The 20,934-nt window shown below is 52.1% G+C and overlaps 1 protein-coding gene across 3 annotated transcripts in view; it reads left to right on the forward strand.

Annotated features, from left to right (window-relative positions):
- The window catches only part of gatad2b (GATA zinc finger domain containing 2B), a 129,946-nt gene that overhangs the window by 107,372 nt on the left and 1,640 nt on the right, over positions 1–20,934 (forward strand). Inside the window, exons 4-11 of one of the 3 annotated variants that reach the window (XM_067976083.1) lie at positions 1,818–1,947; positions 6,281–6,412; positions 7,151–7,282; positions 9,917–10,084; positions 11,821–12,136; positions 13,311–13,513; positions 15,059–15,178; positions 17,693–17,876. In XM_067976083.1, coding sequence (XP_067832184.1) covers positions 1,818–1,947; positions 6,281–6,412; positions 7,151–7,282; positions 9,917–10,084; positions 11,821–12,136; positions 13,311–13,513; positions 15,059–15,178; positions 17,693–17,876 — 1,385 coding nt within the window. The remainder of the gene's footprint in view (positions 1–1,817; positions 1,948–6,280; positions 6,413–7,150; positions 7,283–9,916; positions 10,085–11,820; positions 12,137–13,310; positions 13,514–15,058; positions 15,179–17,692; positions 17,877–20,934) is intronic. The other 2 variants (XM_067976082.1, XM_067976081.1) reach the window with 2 other exon arrangements.

Raw genomic sequence — 20,934 nt, forward strand, 5'->3', positions numbered from 1 at the left:
AGGGCCGAGGTGACAGACAGAAGCCAGGCGCTCCGCCTGTAGGGCCGAGGTGACAGACAGAAGCCAGGCGCCCTGCCTGTAGGGCCGAGGTGACAGACAGAAGCCAGGCGCCCCGCCTGTAGGGCCGAGGTGACAGACAGAAGTCAGGCGCTCCGCCTGTAAGGCCGAGGTGACAGACAGAAGCCAGGCGCCCCGCCTGTAGGGCCGAGGTGACAGACAGAAGCCAGGCGCCCTGCCTGTAGGGCCGAGGTGACAGACAGAAGCCAGGCGCCCTGCCTGTAGGGCCGAAGTGAACTCTTTCGCAACCGCTTGAGGCCAGCTCGAGAATTGCACTGAAAAGAAAGAAGGAAGGAACGTGCATTTATATAGCTCCTTTCACGACCGTCGGACGTCCCAAAGTGATTTACAGGCAATTAAGCACTTTTTGAACTGTAGTAATCTTCTGAAGTGTGGTCACTGTTGCAATGTGGGAAACACGGCAGCCAATTTGCGCACAGCAAGATCCCACAAACAGCAATGTGATAAATGACCAGATAATCAGTTTTAGTGATGTTGAAGTTGGTTGAGGGATAAATATTGGTCCCAGGACACCGGGGAGAACTCCCCCCTGCTCTTCCAATAGTGGCCGTGGGATCTTTTACATCCACCTGAGAGGGGCAGACGGGACCTCGGTTAACGTCTCATCCGACAGACGGCACCTCCGACAGTGCAGCACTCCCTCAGTACTGCACCGGGAGTGTCGGCCTGGATTACGGGCTACAGTCTCCGGAGTGGGACTCGAACCCACAACCTTCCGACTCAGAGGCGAGAGAGAGAGCTACCCGCTGAGATACGGCTGAAACGGCAGCAGTTTGTGGTCAGTTACCTGCGAATGTTGACAGGGTCCCGGGATTGGTGTACCAGGAGGGCAACCTCGTGAAGTACAGAAATCTGATAACAGGCAGGTAGAAATTGCCGACCTTATGAGCTCCCTTTCGAAAGCCTGCGCAGTAACTGGCACCTAACGTCTTTCGGATGAGACGTTAGGGACCTTTTACATCCACCTCTCGGGTGGATGTAAAAGGTCCCACGGCCACTATTGGATGAAGAGCAGGGGGATATCTCCCCGGTGTCCTGGGGCCAATATTTATCCCTCAACCAACATCACTAAAAACAGATTATTTTGTCACTTATCTCATTGCTGTTTGTGGGATCTTGCTGTGTACAAATTGGCTGCTGCATTGCCTACATTACAACAGCGACTACACTTCAAAAGTACTTCATTGGCTGTAAAGCGCTTTGGGACGTCCTGAGGTGGTGAAAGGCACGATAGAAATACATGTTCTTCCTTTCCCGAAACGTGCACAGAACGGGTCTGGAGATGGTCTCTGCTGTGTGTTGATGATATCCCCAATGCCCAAACTTCACACCTCATTGAAGTGCAATCACTGTTCTTATATGGGTAAATGTGGCAGCCAGTTTGTGCACAGCAAGGTCCCACAGTGAGCAAAGGAGATGAGTGACTAGTTAATCTGTGTTTTGGTGGTGTTTGAGGCCTTGTTTCTCTGATGGTGCCCAGGGATTACCTGAGCAGGTAGACTGGGCCTCGGTTGAACGTCTCACCTGAAAGACGGCACCTCTAACAGTGCAACACTCCCTCAGCGATGCACCGGAGTATCAGCCGGTAGCCACATCTACCTGTCTCTAGGATCCATTTATAGTCACTGTGCTTCCCTGGTGTAAGATGGAATTGCTCCTCCAGCAGGGGCGTGTCCAGTAACGCACAGGCTTGGGGAGTCTGAACGTGGATGATATGTGTTTTGTTCGGTCCCTTGCAGTGACGTGGACAGGGAGCGCAGCACCCCCTCGCCGGATATTATCGTACTGTCCGACAATGAGGCCTCCAGTCCTCGGGCCAACGGGCGCTTCGAGGACAGAATCAAAGCGGCAAACCTGGAGATTTTCAAGGTAAGCGACCGGCCGGGGGCAATGCCTCGAGATGTCTTCGGGCTCGGTGTACTTTTCATTGTCGTGAACCCTCTCCCTCCCTCTCCGGGGCGCTGACGCGCAGTGGGGTACTGACCCTGTGCCAACTTGTCCAAAAGCCCGCTCTCCCCGTGCGAACCTGGAACGTGAGCACCAGCCGGTGCGGGGTCATCGCAGCCGAGCCGGGCCAACAATCGGGAGCGGGAACCGCAGCTGAATCTTTCATTCTCCACCCCCCCCCCCCCCACCCCAGGTTTTATCCCAGGGTTCAGGGCATGAGGCCTGTTTTATACCAGACTTAGTGTACAATATCCATCAGTGTACATCAGACTTAGTATACAGTTTCCATCACTGTGTACACCAGACTTAGTAAACAATATCCATCACTGTGTACACCAGATTTAATATACAATATCCATTGCTGTGACCTTCGGGGCTTCGAAGGGCAGTGTCGACTTCTGGCCATTAAATGTTTCTTTAACCACTCCTTTTCATTTGGACACATTTTGTTTTCCCGTTTCTAGCAATTCTACCTTTCTGTAGCCCGACACAACCATTTAACTGTTTCTCTAATCCCACACTTTTGGGAACACACAGTGTCAACCGTGGGTCAGTGGGTTGCTCTCTAGCCTCTGGGTTCGAGCCCCACTCCAGAGACTCAAGCCCATAATCCAGGCCGACACTCCCAGTGCCAGTACTGAGGGAGTGCTGCATTGTTGGAGGTGCCGTCTTTCGGATGAGACGTTAAACCGAGGGCCCCGTCTGCCCCTCTCAGGTGGATGTAAAAGATCCCACGGCCACTATTGGAAGAAGAGCAGAGGGAGTTCTCCCCGGTGTCCTGGCCCAATATTTATCCCTCAACCAACATCACTAAAAACAGATGACACAAAGATAGCCCTTGTGGTTGATAGTGAGGAGGAAAGCTGTAGACTGCAGGAAGGTATTAATGGACTGGTCAGGTGGGCAGGAAAGTGGCAAATGGAATTCAATCTGGAGAAGTGTGAGGTAATGCATTTGGGGAGAGCAAACAAGGAAAGGGAATACACAATAAATGGGAGGATACTGAGAGGTGTAGAGGAAGTGAGGGACCTTGGAGTGCATGTCCACAGATCCCTGAAGGTAGCAGGACAGGTAGATAAGGTGGTTAAGAAGGCATACGGGATACTTTCCTTTATTAGCCGAGGCATCGAATATAAGAGCAGGGAGGTTATGCTGGAACTGTATAAAACACCAATTAGACCATAGCTTGAGTACTGCGTACAGTTCTGGTCACCACATTACAAGAAAGATGTGATTGCACTAGAGAGGGTACAGAGGAGATTTACGAGGATGTTGCCAGGGCTGGAGAATTTTAGCTATGAGGAAAGACTGGATCGGCTGGGGTTGTTTTCCTTGGAACAAAGGAGGCTGAGGGGAGATTTAATTGAGGTGTATAAAATTACAAGGGGCCTAGATATAAGGGGATAGGAAGGACCTATTTCCCTTAGTGGAGGGGTCAATAACCAGGGGGCATCGATTTAAAGTGATTGGTAGAAGGATTAGAGTGGAAATGAGGAAAATATTTTTCACCCAGAGGGTGGTGGGGGTCTGGAACTCACTGCCTGAGAGGGTGGTAGAGGCAGAAACCCTCAACTCATTAAAAAAATACCTGGATGTGCACCTGAAGAGCCGAGACCTGCAGGGCTACGGACCAAATGCGGGAAAGTGGGATTAGGCTGGGTGGCTCATTTCTCAGCCAGTATGGACATGATGGGCCGAATGGCCTCCTTCTGTGCCGTAAATTTTCTATGATTCTATCTGGTCATTTATCACATTGCTGTTTGTGGGATCTTGCTGTGTGCAAATTGGCTGCCGCGTTTCCTACATTACAACAGTGACTACACTTCAAAAGTACTTCATTGGTTGTAACGTGCTTTGGGACGTCCTGAGGTTGTGAAAGGCGCTATAGAAATGCAGGTTCTTTCGTACATTTGTAGAGGGAATCTGTAGAGCTGGATCTGTAAGCCACGACCTCGGCATTGCATAGGAACAGGAGGAGGCCATTCATCCCCTTGAGCCCGTCCTGCCCCGCCATTCAATGAGATCACGGCTGATCTGTATCCTCATTCCATTTACCCCCCTTGGCCCCATATCCCTCGCCTAACAAAAATCTATTGCTCTCTGATTTACAATGATTAATTGAGCTAGCATCTACTGCTTTTTGTGGGAGAGAGTTCCACACTTCTACCGCCCTTTGTGTGAAGAAATGTTTCCCAACTTCTCTCCTGAATGGCCTGGCTCTGATTTTAAGGTTATGTCCCCTTGACCTGGACTCCCCCATCAGCGGAAGAAGTTTCTCTCTACCCTATCAATTCCTTTCAAAATCATAAAAACTTCAATCAAATCACCCCTTAACCTTCTACATTCCAGGGAATACAAGTCTAGTTTATGTAATCTCTCCTTATAATCTAACCCTTGGAGCCCTGGTAACATTCTGGTGAATCTGCACTGCACTCCTTCCAAGGCCAATATATCCTTTATAAGCTGCGGTGCCCAGAACTGTACCCAGTACTCCAGATGTGGTCTAACCAGGGCTTTGTATAGCTGTAACAAAACTTCCTCCCCTTTATATTCTAGCCCTTTAGTTTTAAAGGCTAATATTCCATTAGCCCTTTTTGATTACTTTTTGTACCTGACTACTAAGCTTTAGTGATCTGTGTACACGGAGCCCTAAATCTCTCTGGACCTCCACTGTTCCCGGCTTTCCACCATTTAAAAAATACTTGGATCGATCCTTTTTTGGTCCATAATAGATGATCTCACACTTACCTGCATTGAAATCCATCTGCCACAGTTTTGCCCACTCACTTAATCAATCATTGTCTCTTTGTAATTTTATCCTGCCCTCTACACTACTTACTATGCCACTATTCTTTGTGTCATCGGCAAACTTGGATATATGGCTCTCTATTGTGTTATCTAAGTCATTAATATATATAGTGAATAGTTGAGGTCCCAGCACTGATCCCTGTGGGACACCACTGGTCACATCCTTCCAATTCAAGTGCATACCCATTATCCTAACTCTCTGTCTTCTACCGCCTAACCAATCTCCTAACCAGGTCAATAATTTGCCTTCAATTCCATGAGCCTTAATTTTAGCTAACAGTCTCTTATGTGGAACCTTATTGAATGCCTTCTGGAAGTCCATATAAACTACATCCACAGACATTCCCCTGCCTACTACTATAGTTACTTCCTCAAAAAATTAAATTCAGTCCGTTAGACATGACCCAATCCATGTTGGCTCTCTGTAATCAGCTCAAATTTCTACAGTGCTCAGTCACTCTGTCCTTAATTATAGATTCCAATAGCTTCCCCACGACAGATGTTAGACTAACAGGTCTATTGCAGTGCAGTCCTGTGGGAGGTTTGGTGCCACAGCAGATCACATGATTGGTGCAGATGAGGAAGGTGTTGGCCTAACCTAGCTCCATCTATCCAGAACAAACCCAACACAGCATCCCTCTGTCTTGTAAATGACTCCGGGCTTTTTTGCCCCTTCCCTGCCCCTCCCACAGTCCACTCCACATGTTGGTCGTACTGTTTTACGTCACCGACCCAGATTAAACCCGTGACTGCTTTGCCTCAGAGTGTTACGCTTGATTAAAGTTCTCTGTAAACTGCAAGTTCAGAATAAAGTTCCTGAACCTCCATCATCAGCGTGAACAGGAGATAACTTAGAAGGTAAACTCTTGTTTCTGTTTGGTCTTCTGTTTAATGAGCAATATTTAACAAAGGACTTGGAGACGTTACTGAGATATGTGGTAAGGTGCTGTATAAAGTCTTTCTGTTTCTCTCTTTCCTTCTTTCTCTCAATATATTATCGATTGTGTTATTTAGGCAGCAAATGATACACAAGGCGCTAAATGCGTTCATTCCCAGAATGTTTTTTGTCTTCATTCTCAGGATGTGGGCGTTGCTGGCGAGGCTGGCATTTGTTGCCCATCCCCTAATTGCCCTTGAGAAGGTGGTGGTGAGCCGCCTTCTTGAACCGCTGCACTCCGTGTGGTGAAGGGGCTCCCACAGTGCTGTTAGTTCCAGGATTTTGACCCAGTGACGATGAAGGAACGGCCCATATATGTCCAAGTCGGGATGCACCTGCTGCCCTTGTCCTTCTAGGCAGTGGAGGTCGCGGGTTTGGGAGGTGCTGTCGAAGACGCCTTGGCGAGTTGCGATATGACAGATCCCTTGCCTTGGGATAATCCGGGAACGTGGGAATGTACGGGCGAAGTTTCCTACACCCGGGAAGTTTCATCCTTGTCTCTGTTTGCAGGGCAAGGGCCCCGAGGAGCGGCAGATGATCATCAAGCAGCTTCGGGATGAGCTACGGCTGGAGGAGGCCCGGCTGGTGCTGCTGAAGAAACTCCGTCAGAGCCAGATACAGAAGGAGAATGTGGTGCAGAAGGTAAGTCTGAGCTCCCAGGAGCACAGCTAGACGATAAAAGACCACCTGGCCCATCTAGTTGGCCTTCTACCACAGCAACATACGAAAATGAGGGACAGGGAAAGACCACCTGGTCCACCAAGGCCTGCCCCACACACCGTGCTGGCCCGAGCACCGTGACGAGATTCCCCCCACCGACGCCACGTAATGATCTGGGAGAGGCAAAGGAACAGAAAAAAAAAACAGGGCCAATAAGGGAAATTCCTCACGGGCGATCGCACCCAGTCCAGGAGATCACACGGACCAAGTGTGTTATCTAGAAAGATACTTTCCTTCTATATGATGCGATCTCTGCCCCAGTCTGGTCCAGCTCCCTCGGAGAGTCGGCACCGACCACACCAGCCGGCAACACGTTCCAGAGGCTCACTACTCTCTGGGAATGGCTACCAACCTGGCAGTCCCAAGATGCAATGATAATGGAGTTGTTGACTAATCATAGCAAACAATCTCTATCATTTAGTCTACAACAGCGCCTGTCTGGTGAGGAAAACCCCAGTGCTGGAGAGCTCTGGGAACCATAGGCCTATCGTCACCTGTTCCTCCCAAGCCTCTTACACTTACCGCATGTCATGTCTCACGCGACCAAAAATGTAAGGAGGGAGTCATTGAAACTTTCAGCCTTGAGGCTCCCGCTGTTGGTGATCTCGACCCATATTTGTGTGGTAACCGTTGTGTGGTTTCTGTTTTTTGGTACGCAAGGTTCCTGTCGTACAGAACGCAGCGTCTGTCGTCCAGCCCTCGCTGGCTCAAGGCGGTCAGCAGGTGCTGTCCAAGCCGCCATCCCGGCCCATGTCTCAGGGATTGGACCCTCAGAACCTGCGAGGAGCCCAGGTCAGTGCAGCGCAGAGAGCGTCGTCTGCCCAGTCCGGTTCGAAGTATCATCGCGAGGTAGCGTGCCTTGTGTGCAAACTAAAGCACAGCACACTGATGAAGTTTGCTATTTTCAGTGTCGTTCCCCTCATGTGACTGCACGCTAATAAAGAATTGCATTCCTCCAGGTGACTCCAGCCTCACGCCCTCAGCAAGTTCCTCTGCAGCCTTCCCTCGCCTGAGGGCTCTGGATCTTGCCGGAGAACAGTCCTTCAGGTTTCCAGGGCCCCTCCTGTACTCCCCCCGCCCCCGTCCCCAAATGGACATTCTTCGTGTGTCAGCTTAGACAAGGGGAGTGTCAGCAGACTATTGATCCATGTGGGGCATCACAGCCAAGGCTAATTGTGCCCTCTCCCTGACACTTACCAGCAGAGGGGTCACTGGACAGCTGTCAGGAGCAGGAATCCTGGCTGATCTCTCTTTTTGTCATTGTTTTCCCCTTGGAGCACTGAGGCCAATTCACGATATATGAATGAGGAAGGCCCATCTTAGTCTGTCCATCCGGAATAAAGTGCCCTCCTAATTGGTTGTTAGATGATCCAAGGGATCTCCCCCCTCCTCTGGGAGTCCATTCCAAGCCTTGATCACGCTCTCTCTCTCTGAAGAACTCCCCTTATCCGTTTGTCTTGCTCTCGCAATTTAACAGAATAATATTGTGGACTGACCTCTTCCATGTCATTAACCGTCTCGTACCCCTACATAAGATCACCTCTTAAACGCCTCCTTTCCAGGCTGCAAAGCACAAGCTTCTCCGATCTACCCTCATAGCTCAGCCTCTGACACTGTGGAATCAGTGGCCGCAACTGCTCCCTCAGCTGACAGAATCCTACAGTAAGAGGCAGACCATTCGGCCCATCGTGCCTGTGCCGGCTCTTTGAAAGAGCTATCCAATTAGCACCACTCCCCCTGCTCTTTCCCCAGGGCCCTGCAAATTTTTCCCCTTCAAAACTATTTATCCAATTCCCTTTTGAAAGTTATTATTGAATCTGCTTCCACCGCCCTTTCAGGCAGTGAATTCCAGATCAGAACAACTCGCTGCGTGGAAAAAATCCTCCTCATCTCCCCCTCTGGCTCTTTTGTCGATCACCTTAAATCTGTGTCCTCTGGTTCCCGACCCTCCTGCCACTGGAAACAGTTTCTCCTTATTTACTCTATCAAAACCCTTCATGATTTTGAACACCTCGATTAAATCTCCCCTTAACCTTCTCTGCTCTAAGGAGAACAATCCCAGCTTCTCCAGTCTCTCCACATAACTGAAGTCCCTCATCCCTGGTACCATTCTAGTAAATCTCCTCTGCACCCTCTCCAAGGCCTTGTCATCCTTCCTAAAGTGCGGTGCCCAGAATTGGACACAATACTCCAGCTGGGGCCTAACCAGTGATTTATAAAGGGTTTAGCATAACTTCCTTACTTTTGTACTCTATGCCTCGTTTATAAAGCTCAGGATCCCGTATGTTTTTTTAACAGCCTTCTCAACTTGTCCTGCCACCTTCAAAGATTTGAGTTTGTGAACTGTTTTGGAATTGCCTTCCTGGTCTGTCTATATTTATGGACTTTTAAACATGGTTAACAGAAAAAACGTTGCCAGTTCTGTGTTCATTCGAGCTGCACTGTTCCCAACATACTGTTTTTACCCCAACATGTCCTCCTCCTCCATCCCTCCCGCCCTTCTTTACTAAACCTGACCCGGGTGGGGTTTGAAGTATCGATAGCTTCAACTCTGAGGGCAGGGACGCATATTATCTGTCCTTACAAATGGGGATTCCCATTGGCTCATAACTGTGCCAAAACCCCTGGTAAATGAAAAATTTCCCTTCTCTCTCCCTCCCCTTCTTTCCCACTCCCCTTCTTTCTCTCTCCCTCCCCTTTTTTCTCTCTCCCTCCCCTTTTTTCTCTTTCCCTCCCCTTCTTTCCCTCTCCCTCCCCTTCTTTCCCTCTCCCTCCCTTTCGCTCTCCCTCCCTTTTGCTCTCCCTCCCTCCCCTTCGCTCTCCCTCCCTCCCTCCCTCCCCTTCGCTCTCCCTCCCTCCCCTTCGCTCTCCCTCCCTCCCCTTCCGCTCTCTCCCTCCCTCCCCTTCGCTTTCCCTCCCTCCCTCCCCTTCGCTCTCCCTCCCTCCCTCCCCTTTGCTCTCCCTCCCTCCCCTTCGCTCTCCCTCCCTCCCTCCCCTTCCGCTCTCCCATCCCTCCCTCCCCTTTGCTCCCCCTCCCTGCCTCCCCATGGCTCACGCTCCCTCCCCTTCACTCTCCCTCCCTCCCTCCCCTTCGCTCTCACTCTCTCCCTCCCCTCCGCTCTCCCTCTCTCCCCTTTCTCCCTCCCTCCAAATTACTGGCTTTGAAAGGGCTGGGTTGTGTGAGACTGACACTAAGTGCAGTCCGTGTTGCCTCAGGAAACCTGTCCGATCCTTATCAACAGCACCAGATGGTAGAGGCCCCGGCAGCGGGTAGTCTCCCTCCCGTCCTGGGCCAGGTGCGGTAAGGGTTGGGGGGGAGGGGGTGGTAACTGATGTACTTGTTCACACCTTCCCGTGATTGCTCGTATCCCTGCCAGTCAATCTGCATTCTTCCAGTGCCTCTTGTCTCTCTGTCTTCTCGAGCAGGGTCACCCGGTCATCAGGTCGGTTCCCAACAGCACCCTGCCGCAGCTGCTCATGTCCCAGCGGGTGATCGCACCCAGCCCGGCCCAGATGCAGAGCATGAGGATCGCGAAGCCAGGCCTCATCCACAGCCCGGTGTCCAGTCAGAATCCAGCCGGCACCTACCAGAAGGTCAGTGATGCGCTCTCTGTCTGCCTGCCTGTCTCTGCCTGTCTCTGGCTGCCTGCCTGTCTCTGCCTGTCTCTGGCTGCCTGCCTGTCTCTGCCTGTCTCTGTCTGCCTGCCTGTCTCTGTCTGCCTCTGCCTGCCTGTCTCTGCCTGTCTCTGTCTGCCTGTCTCTGCCTGTCTCTGTCTGCCTGCCTGTCTCTGCCTGTCTCTGTCTGCCTGCCTGTCTCTGTCTGCCTGCCTGTCTCTGCCTGCCTGTCTCTGGCTGCCTGTCTCTGCCTGTCTCTGTCTGCATTGATCTATTTGTTGAATCGTTTCACAGATGCAAATTGAAATTGTCTCATTTCTATTTGTTCCCCCTCGTCTTCTTTTGGTTCCCCCACTTCCCCCTGAAGATGGCGTCTTTGGCTGAGGTACGATTCCATGGGCCCTGGCAGTCCCCCCTCCCCTCTCCCCGCCCAAACGGACCATCCTTCACACCTCACCCGTAGACAGTGAGCTTCGGTGGGCTGTTCAACTGTGGCATGCATCACGGCCACGCCGAATCCTGTCCAACAGGGATGGCCGGATCGGGACGTGGGGGGGAGCCCTTGCTGACTTTTCCAGCACTCCCTCCCTGGGAGTGCGAGCCTAGATTTGGAGCTCAAGTCTCCTGAACCCACGATCCAGTGACACAGAGGCAAATGTGCTACCACTGAGCCATGGCTGGCATCTAAACCAATTGAAAACCTCAGTGACTGCAGGCGACGCAGAGTGAGGGAGCTTGAGAAAAATTGGCAGCCCTTGGTGATTTTATTAATAATTTATTGATTTCTCTGAGCTGGGATCAGTTGGCAGCCCTCTCGTTTTCAGATCAGGAGGATGTGGGTTTGAGCACATAGTCTAGACCAACACTTCACTGTGAGAGGTGCCTTCCTTTCGATGAGACATTGCAGCGAGGCCCCATTTGCCTGTTCAGCTGAATGTTTCCAGGAGAGCGTGGATTCCTCGCATTGCCTCAGCCAACGTTTCTCCCTTAACCAGGGGGTAGCAGTCTCTCGGCTCTGGCTCAGAAGGTCGTGGTTTCGAGTCCCCATAATCCAGTCCGACACCCCCGGTGCCAGTACTGAGGGAGTGCTGCACTGTCAGAGGTGCCGTCTTTCGGATGAGACATTAACTGAGACCCCCCGTCTGCCCCTGTCAGGTGGACGTAAAAAATCCCACGGCCACTACTGGAAGAAGAGCAGGGGGAGTTCTCCCCGGTGTCCAGTATTTATTCCTCAACTAAAATCGCTAAAACAGATGATCTGGTCATTATCACATTGCTGCTTGTGGGATCTTGCTGTGCGCAAATTGGCTGCTGCGTTTCCTACTTTACAACAGTGACTACACTTCAAAAGTACTTCGTTGGCTGTAAAGAGTTTTGAGACGTCCTGAAAGGCGCTGTATAAATGCAAATTCTTTCTTTCTTTCTTTAAGGATTTAATGTCTCATCTGAAAGACGGCACCTCCGACAGTGCAGCACTCCCTCAGTATTGGCACTGGGAGTGTCGGCCTGGATTTTGGGCTTAAGCCTCTGGAGTGGGGCTCGAACCCACGACCTTCTGACTCCGAGGCGAGACTGTTATCCACTGAGCCACGGCTGCCACCTGTGACACCACCAGGCCTCAGTCACTATCCGTATCTCTCGTTACGGGCGGATTGTAATTGTCTTGAGCTGTTATCGCCAGGCTGACGCCTCTGCTAACGCCCTCTTCTCTCCAGCAGGCCGGCTCCTCCATCCCGTCGCCTCGGACCACTCCATCCACCATCTACATGAACGTCTCCCCGCACGTCCAGTCCAGCCTGACGACGGCGGTCAGCCCCGCCATGTCCAGCCCCGGCGGCCTGAGCGACCCAGCCAGCAGCCAGGCCGCGGCCAAGCTGGCCCTGCGCAAGCAGCTGGAGAAAACGCTGCTGGAAATCCCTCCGCCCAAGCCCTCCCCTCCGCTCCTCAACTTCCTGCCCAGCGCGGCCAACAACGAGTTCATCTACATGCTGGGACTGGAGGAGGTGGTGCAGAGCGTCATCGAGAGCCAAGGTGAGGGGCCGGTCCAGTCTTTTCCTCCTACCTATAGAATCGCACAGCACAGAAGGAGGCCGTTCGGCCCATCGTGCCTGTGCCGGCTCTTTGAAAGAGCTGTCCAATTAGTCCCCCATTCCCCATCCCTTGCTCTTTCCCCGTAGCCCTGCAAATTTTTCCTTTTCAAATATTTATCCAATTTCCTTTTGAAAGTTACGATTGAATCTGCTTCCACCGCCCTTTCAGGCAGCGCATTCCAGACCAGAACATATCGCTGCGTAAAAAAAATTCTCCTCATCTCCCCTCTGGTTGTTTTGCCGATTATCTTCAATCTGTGTCCTCTGGTTACCGACCCTCCTGCCACTGGAAACAGTTTCTCCTTATTTACTCTCTCAAAACCCCAAATAATTTTGAACACCTCGATTAAATCTCCCCTTAACCTTCTCTGCTCTAAGGAGAACAATCCCAGCTTCTCCAGTCTCTCCACATAACTGGTACCATTCTAGTAAATCTCCTCTGCACCCTCTCCAAGGCCTTGACATCCTTCCTAAAGTGCAGTGCCCAGAATTGGACACAATCCTCCAGCTGGAGCCTAACCAGTGATTTATAAAGGTTTAGCACAACTCCCTTGCCTTTATACTCTATACCTCTATTTATAGGATCCCGTACGCTTTTTTAAAACAGCTTTATCGACTTGTCCTGCCACCTTCAAAGATTTCTGTATGCAAACCCCCAGGTCTCTCTGTTCCTGCACCCCCTTTAAAACTGCATCATTCAGTTGATATTGCCTCTCCTCATTCTTCCTCCCAAAAGGCGCACTATCTATTTGTTATTGTCCGACCTTCTCCCCATCGCTGCTGACTGCGCCGAGTCTTGCTGGGGTTCAGTTCCACAGGCGTCCGTTGCTCCTCTGGGACCTCCCCCAAATCGCTGCTGTTCAAGTGCGATCCTGGGCAGCGAGTGCCAAGTGGCTATTTAACTGTGGGGGGCATCACCCCCTCACCCCCGCCCCCCCCCCCCCGAATCGTGAGCAGTGAAGCTGCTGCAGATGACTTCCCAGCCAGCAGGGGGCACAAGCTCCACACGAGTAGAGGTTTGTGAAGAGGCGACCTCGGCTCAGTCCGCTCACCCGCTCACCACCCATCACCGTGTATCGCGATTTAACGTTGTTTTTTTCCCTCCCTTGCTCCAGGAAAGGGGCGTTTCCAGCTCTGTCAGATCGACCCCTTCGTCTGCTCCCAGTGTCGGACGGACTTCACCCCCCACTGGAAGCAGGAGAAGAACGGCAGCATCCTGTGCGAGCAGTGCGTGACGTCTAACCAGAAGAAAGCGCTGAAGGCAGAGCACACCAATCGGCTGAAGACCGCGTTCGTGAAGGCTTTGCAGCAGGAACAGGTGCCGCGTTCTGTGCTGCTTCGTACACCTGTACCCGTCCGTTCGCCCCCCAATCCGTATTCCCCCCCCCCTCACCTCCCTGGCGTGTGCGAGTCTTAACTGCTGACGGTCAGTAAGCATAGGACCGTGGGGAGCGTCGCTCTGCGTTTCCTGCAGTCACCAGCAGGAGTCACTGGCGAGCGACGAGGACGGGGCCCCTCAGCCCAGGTTACAGGCGCTGAGACACCCCACAGGAGCCTGAGCTGCGATCCCTGGGTACGGCGGTGTAGTGGTTATGTTACCAGATTAGTCATTTAGAGAACATGAGTTCAAATCCCACCGCGGCAGGTTGAGAATCTGGACTCAATCTTAAAAAATCTGGAAATAAAATTGTGAGTAGCAGTAAAAGTGACCATCAAAGCTGTTGGATTGTCATAAAAACCCAACCCTTTAGGGAAGGAAACCTGCTGTCCTTACCTAGTCTGGTATACGAGTGACCAGTCCCCACACCAACGTGGTTGACTCATAGCTGCCCTCTGAAGTGGCTGAGCAAGCCCCTCAGTCATATCAAATCGCTACCCAGTGGTTCAACAAGGCAGCCCACCACCACCTTCTCAGGGTGACTAAGGGATGGGCAGTAAATGCCAGCCTTGCCAGCGACGCCCACATTCTGAGAATAATTTTTTTTTTAAATCAGCTTTTTCAGCACAGACTGGGCCTTCTGTTCATAGGAACTGGTGGCCATTCAGCCCCTCAAGCCTGTTCCGCCATTCAATTAGATCATGGCTGATCTGTATCTTAACTCCATCTATCCGCCTTGGTTCCGTAACCCTCAATACCCAGAAAAATCTATCGATCTCAGTTTTGAAATTTCCAATTGACCCCCGGCCTCAACAGCTTTTTGGGGGAGAGAGTTCCAGATTTCCCCTTTGTGTGAGGAAGTGCTTCCTGACATCACCCCTGAACGGCCCGGCTCTAATTTTAAGGTTCTGCCCCCTTGTTCTGGACTCCCCCCACCAGAGGAAATAGTTTCTCTCTATCGACCCTATCAAATCCTTTAATCCTCTTAAACACCTCGATTAGATCACCCCTTAATCTTCTACACTCGAGGGAATACAAGCCCAGACTGTGCGACCTGTCCTCGTAATTTAACCCTTTTAGCCCCGGTATCACTGTGGCTCACTGGGTTGTGCAGTTACCCACCAGCTCACTGTGGGGAACTCCTCTCCAGTCCTGATCACGGTGACACTAGCTGGGGTTTCACCGGTTGGGGAGGGGTGTTCAGCACTCCAGGCCTTAATCTCTGAAATTCCCTCTCTGACCCTCTCTCCCTCTCTCTGCTCCTTCAAACCTACCTCACCTGTCCTAATAGTTCTTTATGTGACCCGGTGTCAAATTTTGACGAATAACGCTCCTGTGAAACGCCTTGGGACGTTTTGCCACGTTAAAGGCGCTGTATAAATGGAAGTTGTCGTTGTTGTTGTGTCCCCCTCGCCCCGAACTCAGTGCGCCGGGTTTCATGAACTTATACCTGATCGTTTTTGGTTTCTCTGTCGCCCTCCGCAGGAAATCGAACAGCGGATACAGCAGCAAGCCACGGCCGTGTCCGCCTCCCCCACGGCCGTGTCCGCCGGCGTGGCGATGAACAAGTCCGAGCCCGTCATCAGGCACCACCCCCTCCGACAGGTAGGCGCCCGCCCCCGCCCGAGGGAGAGGCACGAGTGCTCGAGGTCCGACCTCGAAGCGGACACGCTGAGAAAGGCCCAGCGCGGTCTGTCAGGAGTCCACAGATCAGCGGGAGGCCGTTCGGCCTGTCTTGATTCTTCTGTCCAGAAAGAGCATTAAAGTCGCAGGAGCGTACGAACAGTAGCGGACAGGAGAAGACCCTCTGGTCCACCCAGCCTGTCGCACACAACTGCCATGCCTCGTGCGCCACAGTACAGACACTCCCTACCCCACCCGGAAGCCATGTGATCTCCTAGGAAAGGTGACAAACCAGATTAAAAATCCCCAGGCCAATTCTTGTGGGGGGATCCTGGCAAATTTCTCTCCGACCCTTTTAGGCGACCGAAACGAGTCCAGGAGACCACTCTGGCCTTGATTACGGTTACCGACCTCCTGTACGAGGTGATCTCCGCCCCAACCAGCAAATCGGTGTCCACCGCATGAGACGGCAGCCTGTTTCCAGAGGCCCAGTGTTCTGTGGGAAAAGAGCCGCCTCCTGACATCCAACCGAGATCTGGCCTTACACAACTCGAGATTGTGACCCCAGGTCCTCCCCGAACGTATTCAGTTTGAAACAAGCTGTCTACACAAACACATTCTATTCCTTTCATCATCTTATAAACCTTGATCAGATCGCCCCTAAGTCTACGCTTCTCTAAAGTGTAGAGTCCCAGCTCTTTGAGCGTATCTGGGTAACTAAGATGCTTTGAACAGGGAATTAGACTAGTGGCCCCCCCACTGCACCCTTTCCAAAGCCTCAATATCTCCCATCATGTGAGGAGACCAAAACTGGACACTATTCTAACTGAGGCCTGACCACGCTCATGTACAAGGATAAAGGATGGTATGTTTTGTCTTACTGTGATATCCTATAAATACACCCTCGCACTCTGTTCACTCAGGCGATCGCTTCACGGTATTGTTCATGAACCTTTTGAGATCTATGCCCAGATCTCTCTTTCTTGTTCCACCTGCTTTAATGCTTTTCCCTGAAGGGTGTCTGTATGTTGAGCGTTTGCCCTGCCCACATACATAACACTGCACTTCTCCAAATTAAACATCATTTGCCAGTCCCGAGCCCAGTCCCCCCAACACACCAAGATCCGCCTGAAGCAGCCGAGCATCGTCTGCAGTCCCCAAGCCCACACAGATCTTGGTTTCATCTGCAGATCGTGCCCCCGACACTCAGCTCAATAAAAATAGTAAAGAGCAACGGTCCCAACACCGATCCCTGCGGGATATCACCGGTGACCGGTCTCCAAACAAATCCAAATCCGTCTACTTTCTGCCAACGTCCTTGCAGCCAGTTCTCAATCCAGCTCAGTGTATTATCACTAATACCAGAGGCTTCGATCTTGTAGAGAAGCCTCTTGTGTGGTACCTTGTCAAAAGCTTTTTGGAAGTCTAAGTAGACAATGCCTACTGGGCTTCCCTCATCCTCCATCTTGGTAACTTCTTCAAAAATATACAAACAAATTAGTAAGACAGGCCCTCTTTTTTTTGCAGCCATGTTGGGGGTCTCAGATATATCCTTCACTGTCCAAGTAATCTTATATTGCATCTCTAATGATTCCCTCTAGCATCGTCTCTATTACTGACGTCAAACAAATGGGCCTATAGTTACCCGGGTCCGTCTTAGCTCCTTTTTAAAAGATTGGACACTCCCGCGGGTTATTTACAGAGTAAAGCTCCCTCTACACTGTCCCATCAAACACTCCCAGGGCAGGTACAGCACGGGTTAGATACAGAGTAAAGCTCCCTCTACACTGTCCCATCAAACACTGCCAGGGCAGGTACAGCACGGGTTAGATACAGAGTAAAGCTCCCTCTACACTGTCCCATCAAACACTCCCAGGGCAGGTACAGCACGGGTTAGATGCAGAGTAAAGCTCCCTCTACACTGACCCATCAAACACTCCCAGGGCAGGTACAGCACAGGTTAGATACAGAGAAAAGCTCCCTCTACACTGTCCCATCAAACACTCCCAGGGCAGGTACAGGGTTAGATACAGAGTAAAGCTCCCTCTACACTGACCCATCAAACTCTCCCAGGGCAGTTACAGCACGGGTTAGATGCAGAGTAAAGCTCCCTCTACACTGTCCCATCAAACACTCCCAGGGCAGGTACAGCGCGGGTCAGATACAGAGTGAAGCTCCCTCTACACTGTCCCATCAAACACTCCCAGGGCAGGTACAGGGTTAGATACAGAGTAAAGCTCCCTCTACACTGTCCCATCAAACACTCCCAGGGCAGGTACAGCCTGGGTTAGATACAGAATAAAGCTCCCTCTACACTGTCCCATCAAACACTCCCAGGTTAGCAAGTGGAACGAGCAGGCATTGATCCCACTAGTCTGGGCTGCAGCTGAACCCCGGTCCGAGCGATGATGGAGCAGTCCCTAACCTGCTGTGCTGCCCAATGGTTTGTGTCACTCTGGTCACCTAACAATGCATTTCTCCTCTTGCCTCTTCCAGCAACCGCCTCAGTCGCAGTCGTCACTCCAACGAGGGCTCCACACCTCTGCCCGTAGTGTGATGTCCAACTTCGCACAGGGCCCCCAGCTGCACGTGGCCGGCGGTCTCTTAGGCATGCCAGGTAAGCATGCAATGCGGAGCGGAGCCCAGAACCGAGGACGGAGGCCATACTTCACAAGCTCAGGTAGACACAAAACCTCCATTCAAATGAAAGGCACAAAACCTCCTTAGAGCATTTGTTTCTTGACTTCCAGCTTATTCTCTTACAGTACGGACTGGTATCAGCTGTCCTTTTTTGTTAAAACAGGTGTCATTTTCCAAAATGGTCGTTGCACGTACTGTCGAAATTTCCGGGAGAATGGCGCGTTTTTTACCCAGCATCCATAGCGACAGAGAAACCGCTCTATCCCCCGGAGACCAGGGCCGTGCGAGCAGTCAGCCGCACAGGTGGAAAGGTTTCTCTGCCGCTCTGCGTGCTGGGTGAAGAGCTCCCCATTCCACAAAACCCACTGACCCGCGTTTTTAAGTTGTAAACGGGCTCGGCGCATTGAAGGCTGTCCGTAGTTTGGAATCTGCGCGTGCGTCCGTGGTTTTAGAGTGCCTCTTTTACCGTGTGAGTTATTTGGGGCTCTCGATCAGTGTCTGTTCCTTTGCAGGTGTCCGTTTTGTTGGGGCTGTCCGTTTCCACAGCTTTCACTGTATACAAGTTTCTGTGCGCCCGGGCTTAAAGGGTTCACAGTTCAAAACGCATCGCCCTCCCGAGTTGCCGAGCCAGGCGGGACCACCTGAGTCTTGCGGTCTATTGCGGTGTGGGGAGGGGTGGGGGCCGCTGTGGTTGGCCTCGGGGTAGGTTGGGGGGGGGTGGGGGCCAAGAGTAAATAGACGGACCAGCGGTTCCGCGGCTGATCGCCGACCGGTGATTCCCGCAACGGGCGCATGTCTGGGCATCAGGCGAGGACAGAACTGGACCTTGACGTGGTCATCGTTGATCAGCCTGCTTCTGCCCTCTGTCCAGGGGAGTAACGTGGCGACTGTGCACCTTGAACCCAGCTGGAGACAAGGCCCACCAGCTTTTAAGTGACTCCAGTCCGCCTCGACCTCTCCTCGGGAAGTGTGACAAGAGTTGCCCGAAAAGAGTTGTACGTTTAACCAGCGTAAACCCTTGCAGTTCCTGATCTTACAGTGTGGAAGTGAATCACTGTCTCTCACTCCCCATTCCTCGAGCAGGGAGGTGTGATCCCAGCGTTCCAGGAGTAGCCCTTGTTGAAGGCCCCCCACCATAATCTGGAAACGTCCCGTTGCTCTCAGTGACTTGATTTGCATAACTCCAGCACCTCTTGTCACCGCTGCTGGAGGTAGCGCATGTCTCTGAGTTCCCCAGATGACTCGGTGACTAACTGCATCGCACTACACTGAGCGACGGGATCCATCCCCGGCCTGTGCTGAGTTAGCTGGTCTCAGTAGGGGCAGTAGCAGGAGTTGGCCTCAGGGCCCCCGGGCAAGGGATCAGAACTCAAAATCAGCCACGGTTCCCGCTCCCGAGCAAGCCCTGCTGCGAGGTGCACGTGTGCGCAAGATCAGGTGAGGCTGGGGTTAAACATTGATATCCAGCTCCCCCCGCCCCCTCCAGTCTAATAACCTCCCTACACTCACGGCCTACGCGCGCATATCGACAGTGATTACTGGGGTGGGGAACCGCAGGGTGATTTGGCCGTGGTGCCAATCAAGATTCATTATTCAAGAGAGGGGGGAACAGTGGAGGGAAACTTTCTTAGACCTACAGCATCTTCATCCAAAATGTGTCTTGGCTTTCCCTTGTAAGTGTACGAGACTCGTGAGGTCTTCCCAGATCAGCACTGTGCTCTGGGGCAAAACTTATTGTTACATCAGGCCACTGAATCTTGTGGAAATGCACAGTGGTGCAGAGTAGAGGGAGCTTTACTCTGTATCTAACCCTGTACCTGCCCTGGGAGTGTTTGATGGGACAGTATAGAGGGAGCTTTACTCTGTATCTAACCCTGTACCTGCCCTGGGAGTGTTTGATGGGACAGTGTAGAGGGAGCTTTACTCTGTATCTAACCCTGTACCTGCCCTGGGAGTGTTTGATGGGACAGTGTAGAGGGAGCTTTACTCTGTATCTAACCCGTGCTGTACCTGTCCTGGGAGTGTTTGATGGGACAGTGTAGAGGGAGCTTTACTCTGTATCTAACCCTGTACCTGCCCTGGGAGTGTTTGATGGGACAGTGTAGAGGGAGCTTTACTCTGTATCTAACCCTGTACCTGCCCTGGGAGTGTTTGATGGGACAGTGTAGAGGGAGCTTTACTCTGTATCTAACCCTGTACCTGCCCTGGGAGTGTTTGATGGGACAGTGTAGAGGGAGCTTTACTCTGTATCTAACCCTGTACCTGCCCTGGGAGTGTTTGATGGGACAGTGTAGAGGGAGCTCTACTCTTCATAATGGTGGTTGTGTGAAGTTAATTTGGTTCATCAGTGGTCCAGGGTGTGAACGGGTTCCCCAATGTGTCCTGGAGTAAAAGTGCAGCCCAGGCTAGAGCTAGTATTTGCCTACAAAACCACAGTGACTACACTTTAAAAGGAATTAACTGGCTACAAATTGCACTGGGAAGTCCTGAGGATGTGAAAGGCTCTATAGAAATGCAAGTACTTCCCTTAACCCACACACACCTGGAAGGCTTGCGGTTCCATTCCCAGTCTCTGGTGGGGTTGTTAATCCAGCACACCTGGATTAGGGAGGTGAAAGGCCAGCGACACTAACCAGTGACCCTCGCTGGAAACTGTCTGTGTGCGGGTATCAGGGTCAGACTGGGCTCCATGTCCCAGGAGCCCGCTGACACTCACCGGCCGGGCTCACGTAAGGCAACGGCGACCGGGGTGAAGTCCTACAGGGCTCCCGGCACAATCGGAAGTGTACCTCGGGCTGGGGGGGGGGGGGGTCAGCACCTTCAGGAGATTGGGGAGGGGGCTGAAACGCGAGTCCTTCATTTCCCACAGCCACGTGCTCTCGGCCAGTTAGGGACACCTAGCAGGCGGGAAACCCTAGAGAGATTGCAAGCAGAGTGCCCCATTGAGTGCCCCAGTGAGACTGGGTGCGGCCTGACTCTCAGACCCCCAGTGCCACTGGGAGAACCACAAGAGGAACTCGGGGAAAACAGACCTGCTGAATATATTCCCTCCCCCTTCCCATTCCCTTCCCTATCCTGTGGGAAGCAGGTGGCTCCTG

The sequence above is a fragment of the Heptranchias perlo genome, chromosome 44, assembly GCF_035084215.1.
Source record: "Heptranchias perlo isolate sHepPer1 chromosome 44, sHepPer1.hap1, whole genome shotgun sequence".
In the NCBI taxonomy this organism is placed as follows: Eukaryota; Metazoa; Chordata; class Chondrichthyes; order Hexanchiformes; family Hexanchidae; genus Heptranchias; species Heptranchias perlo.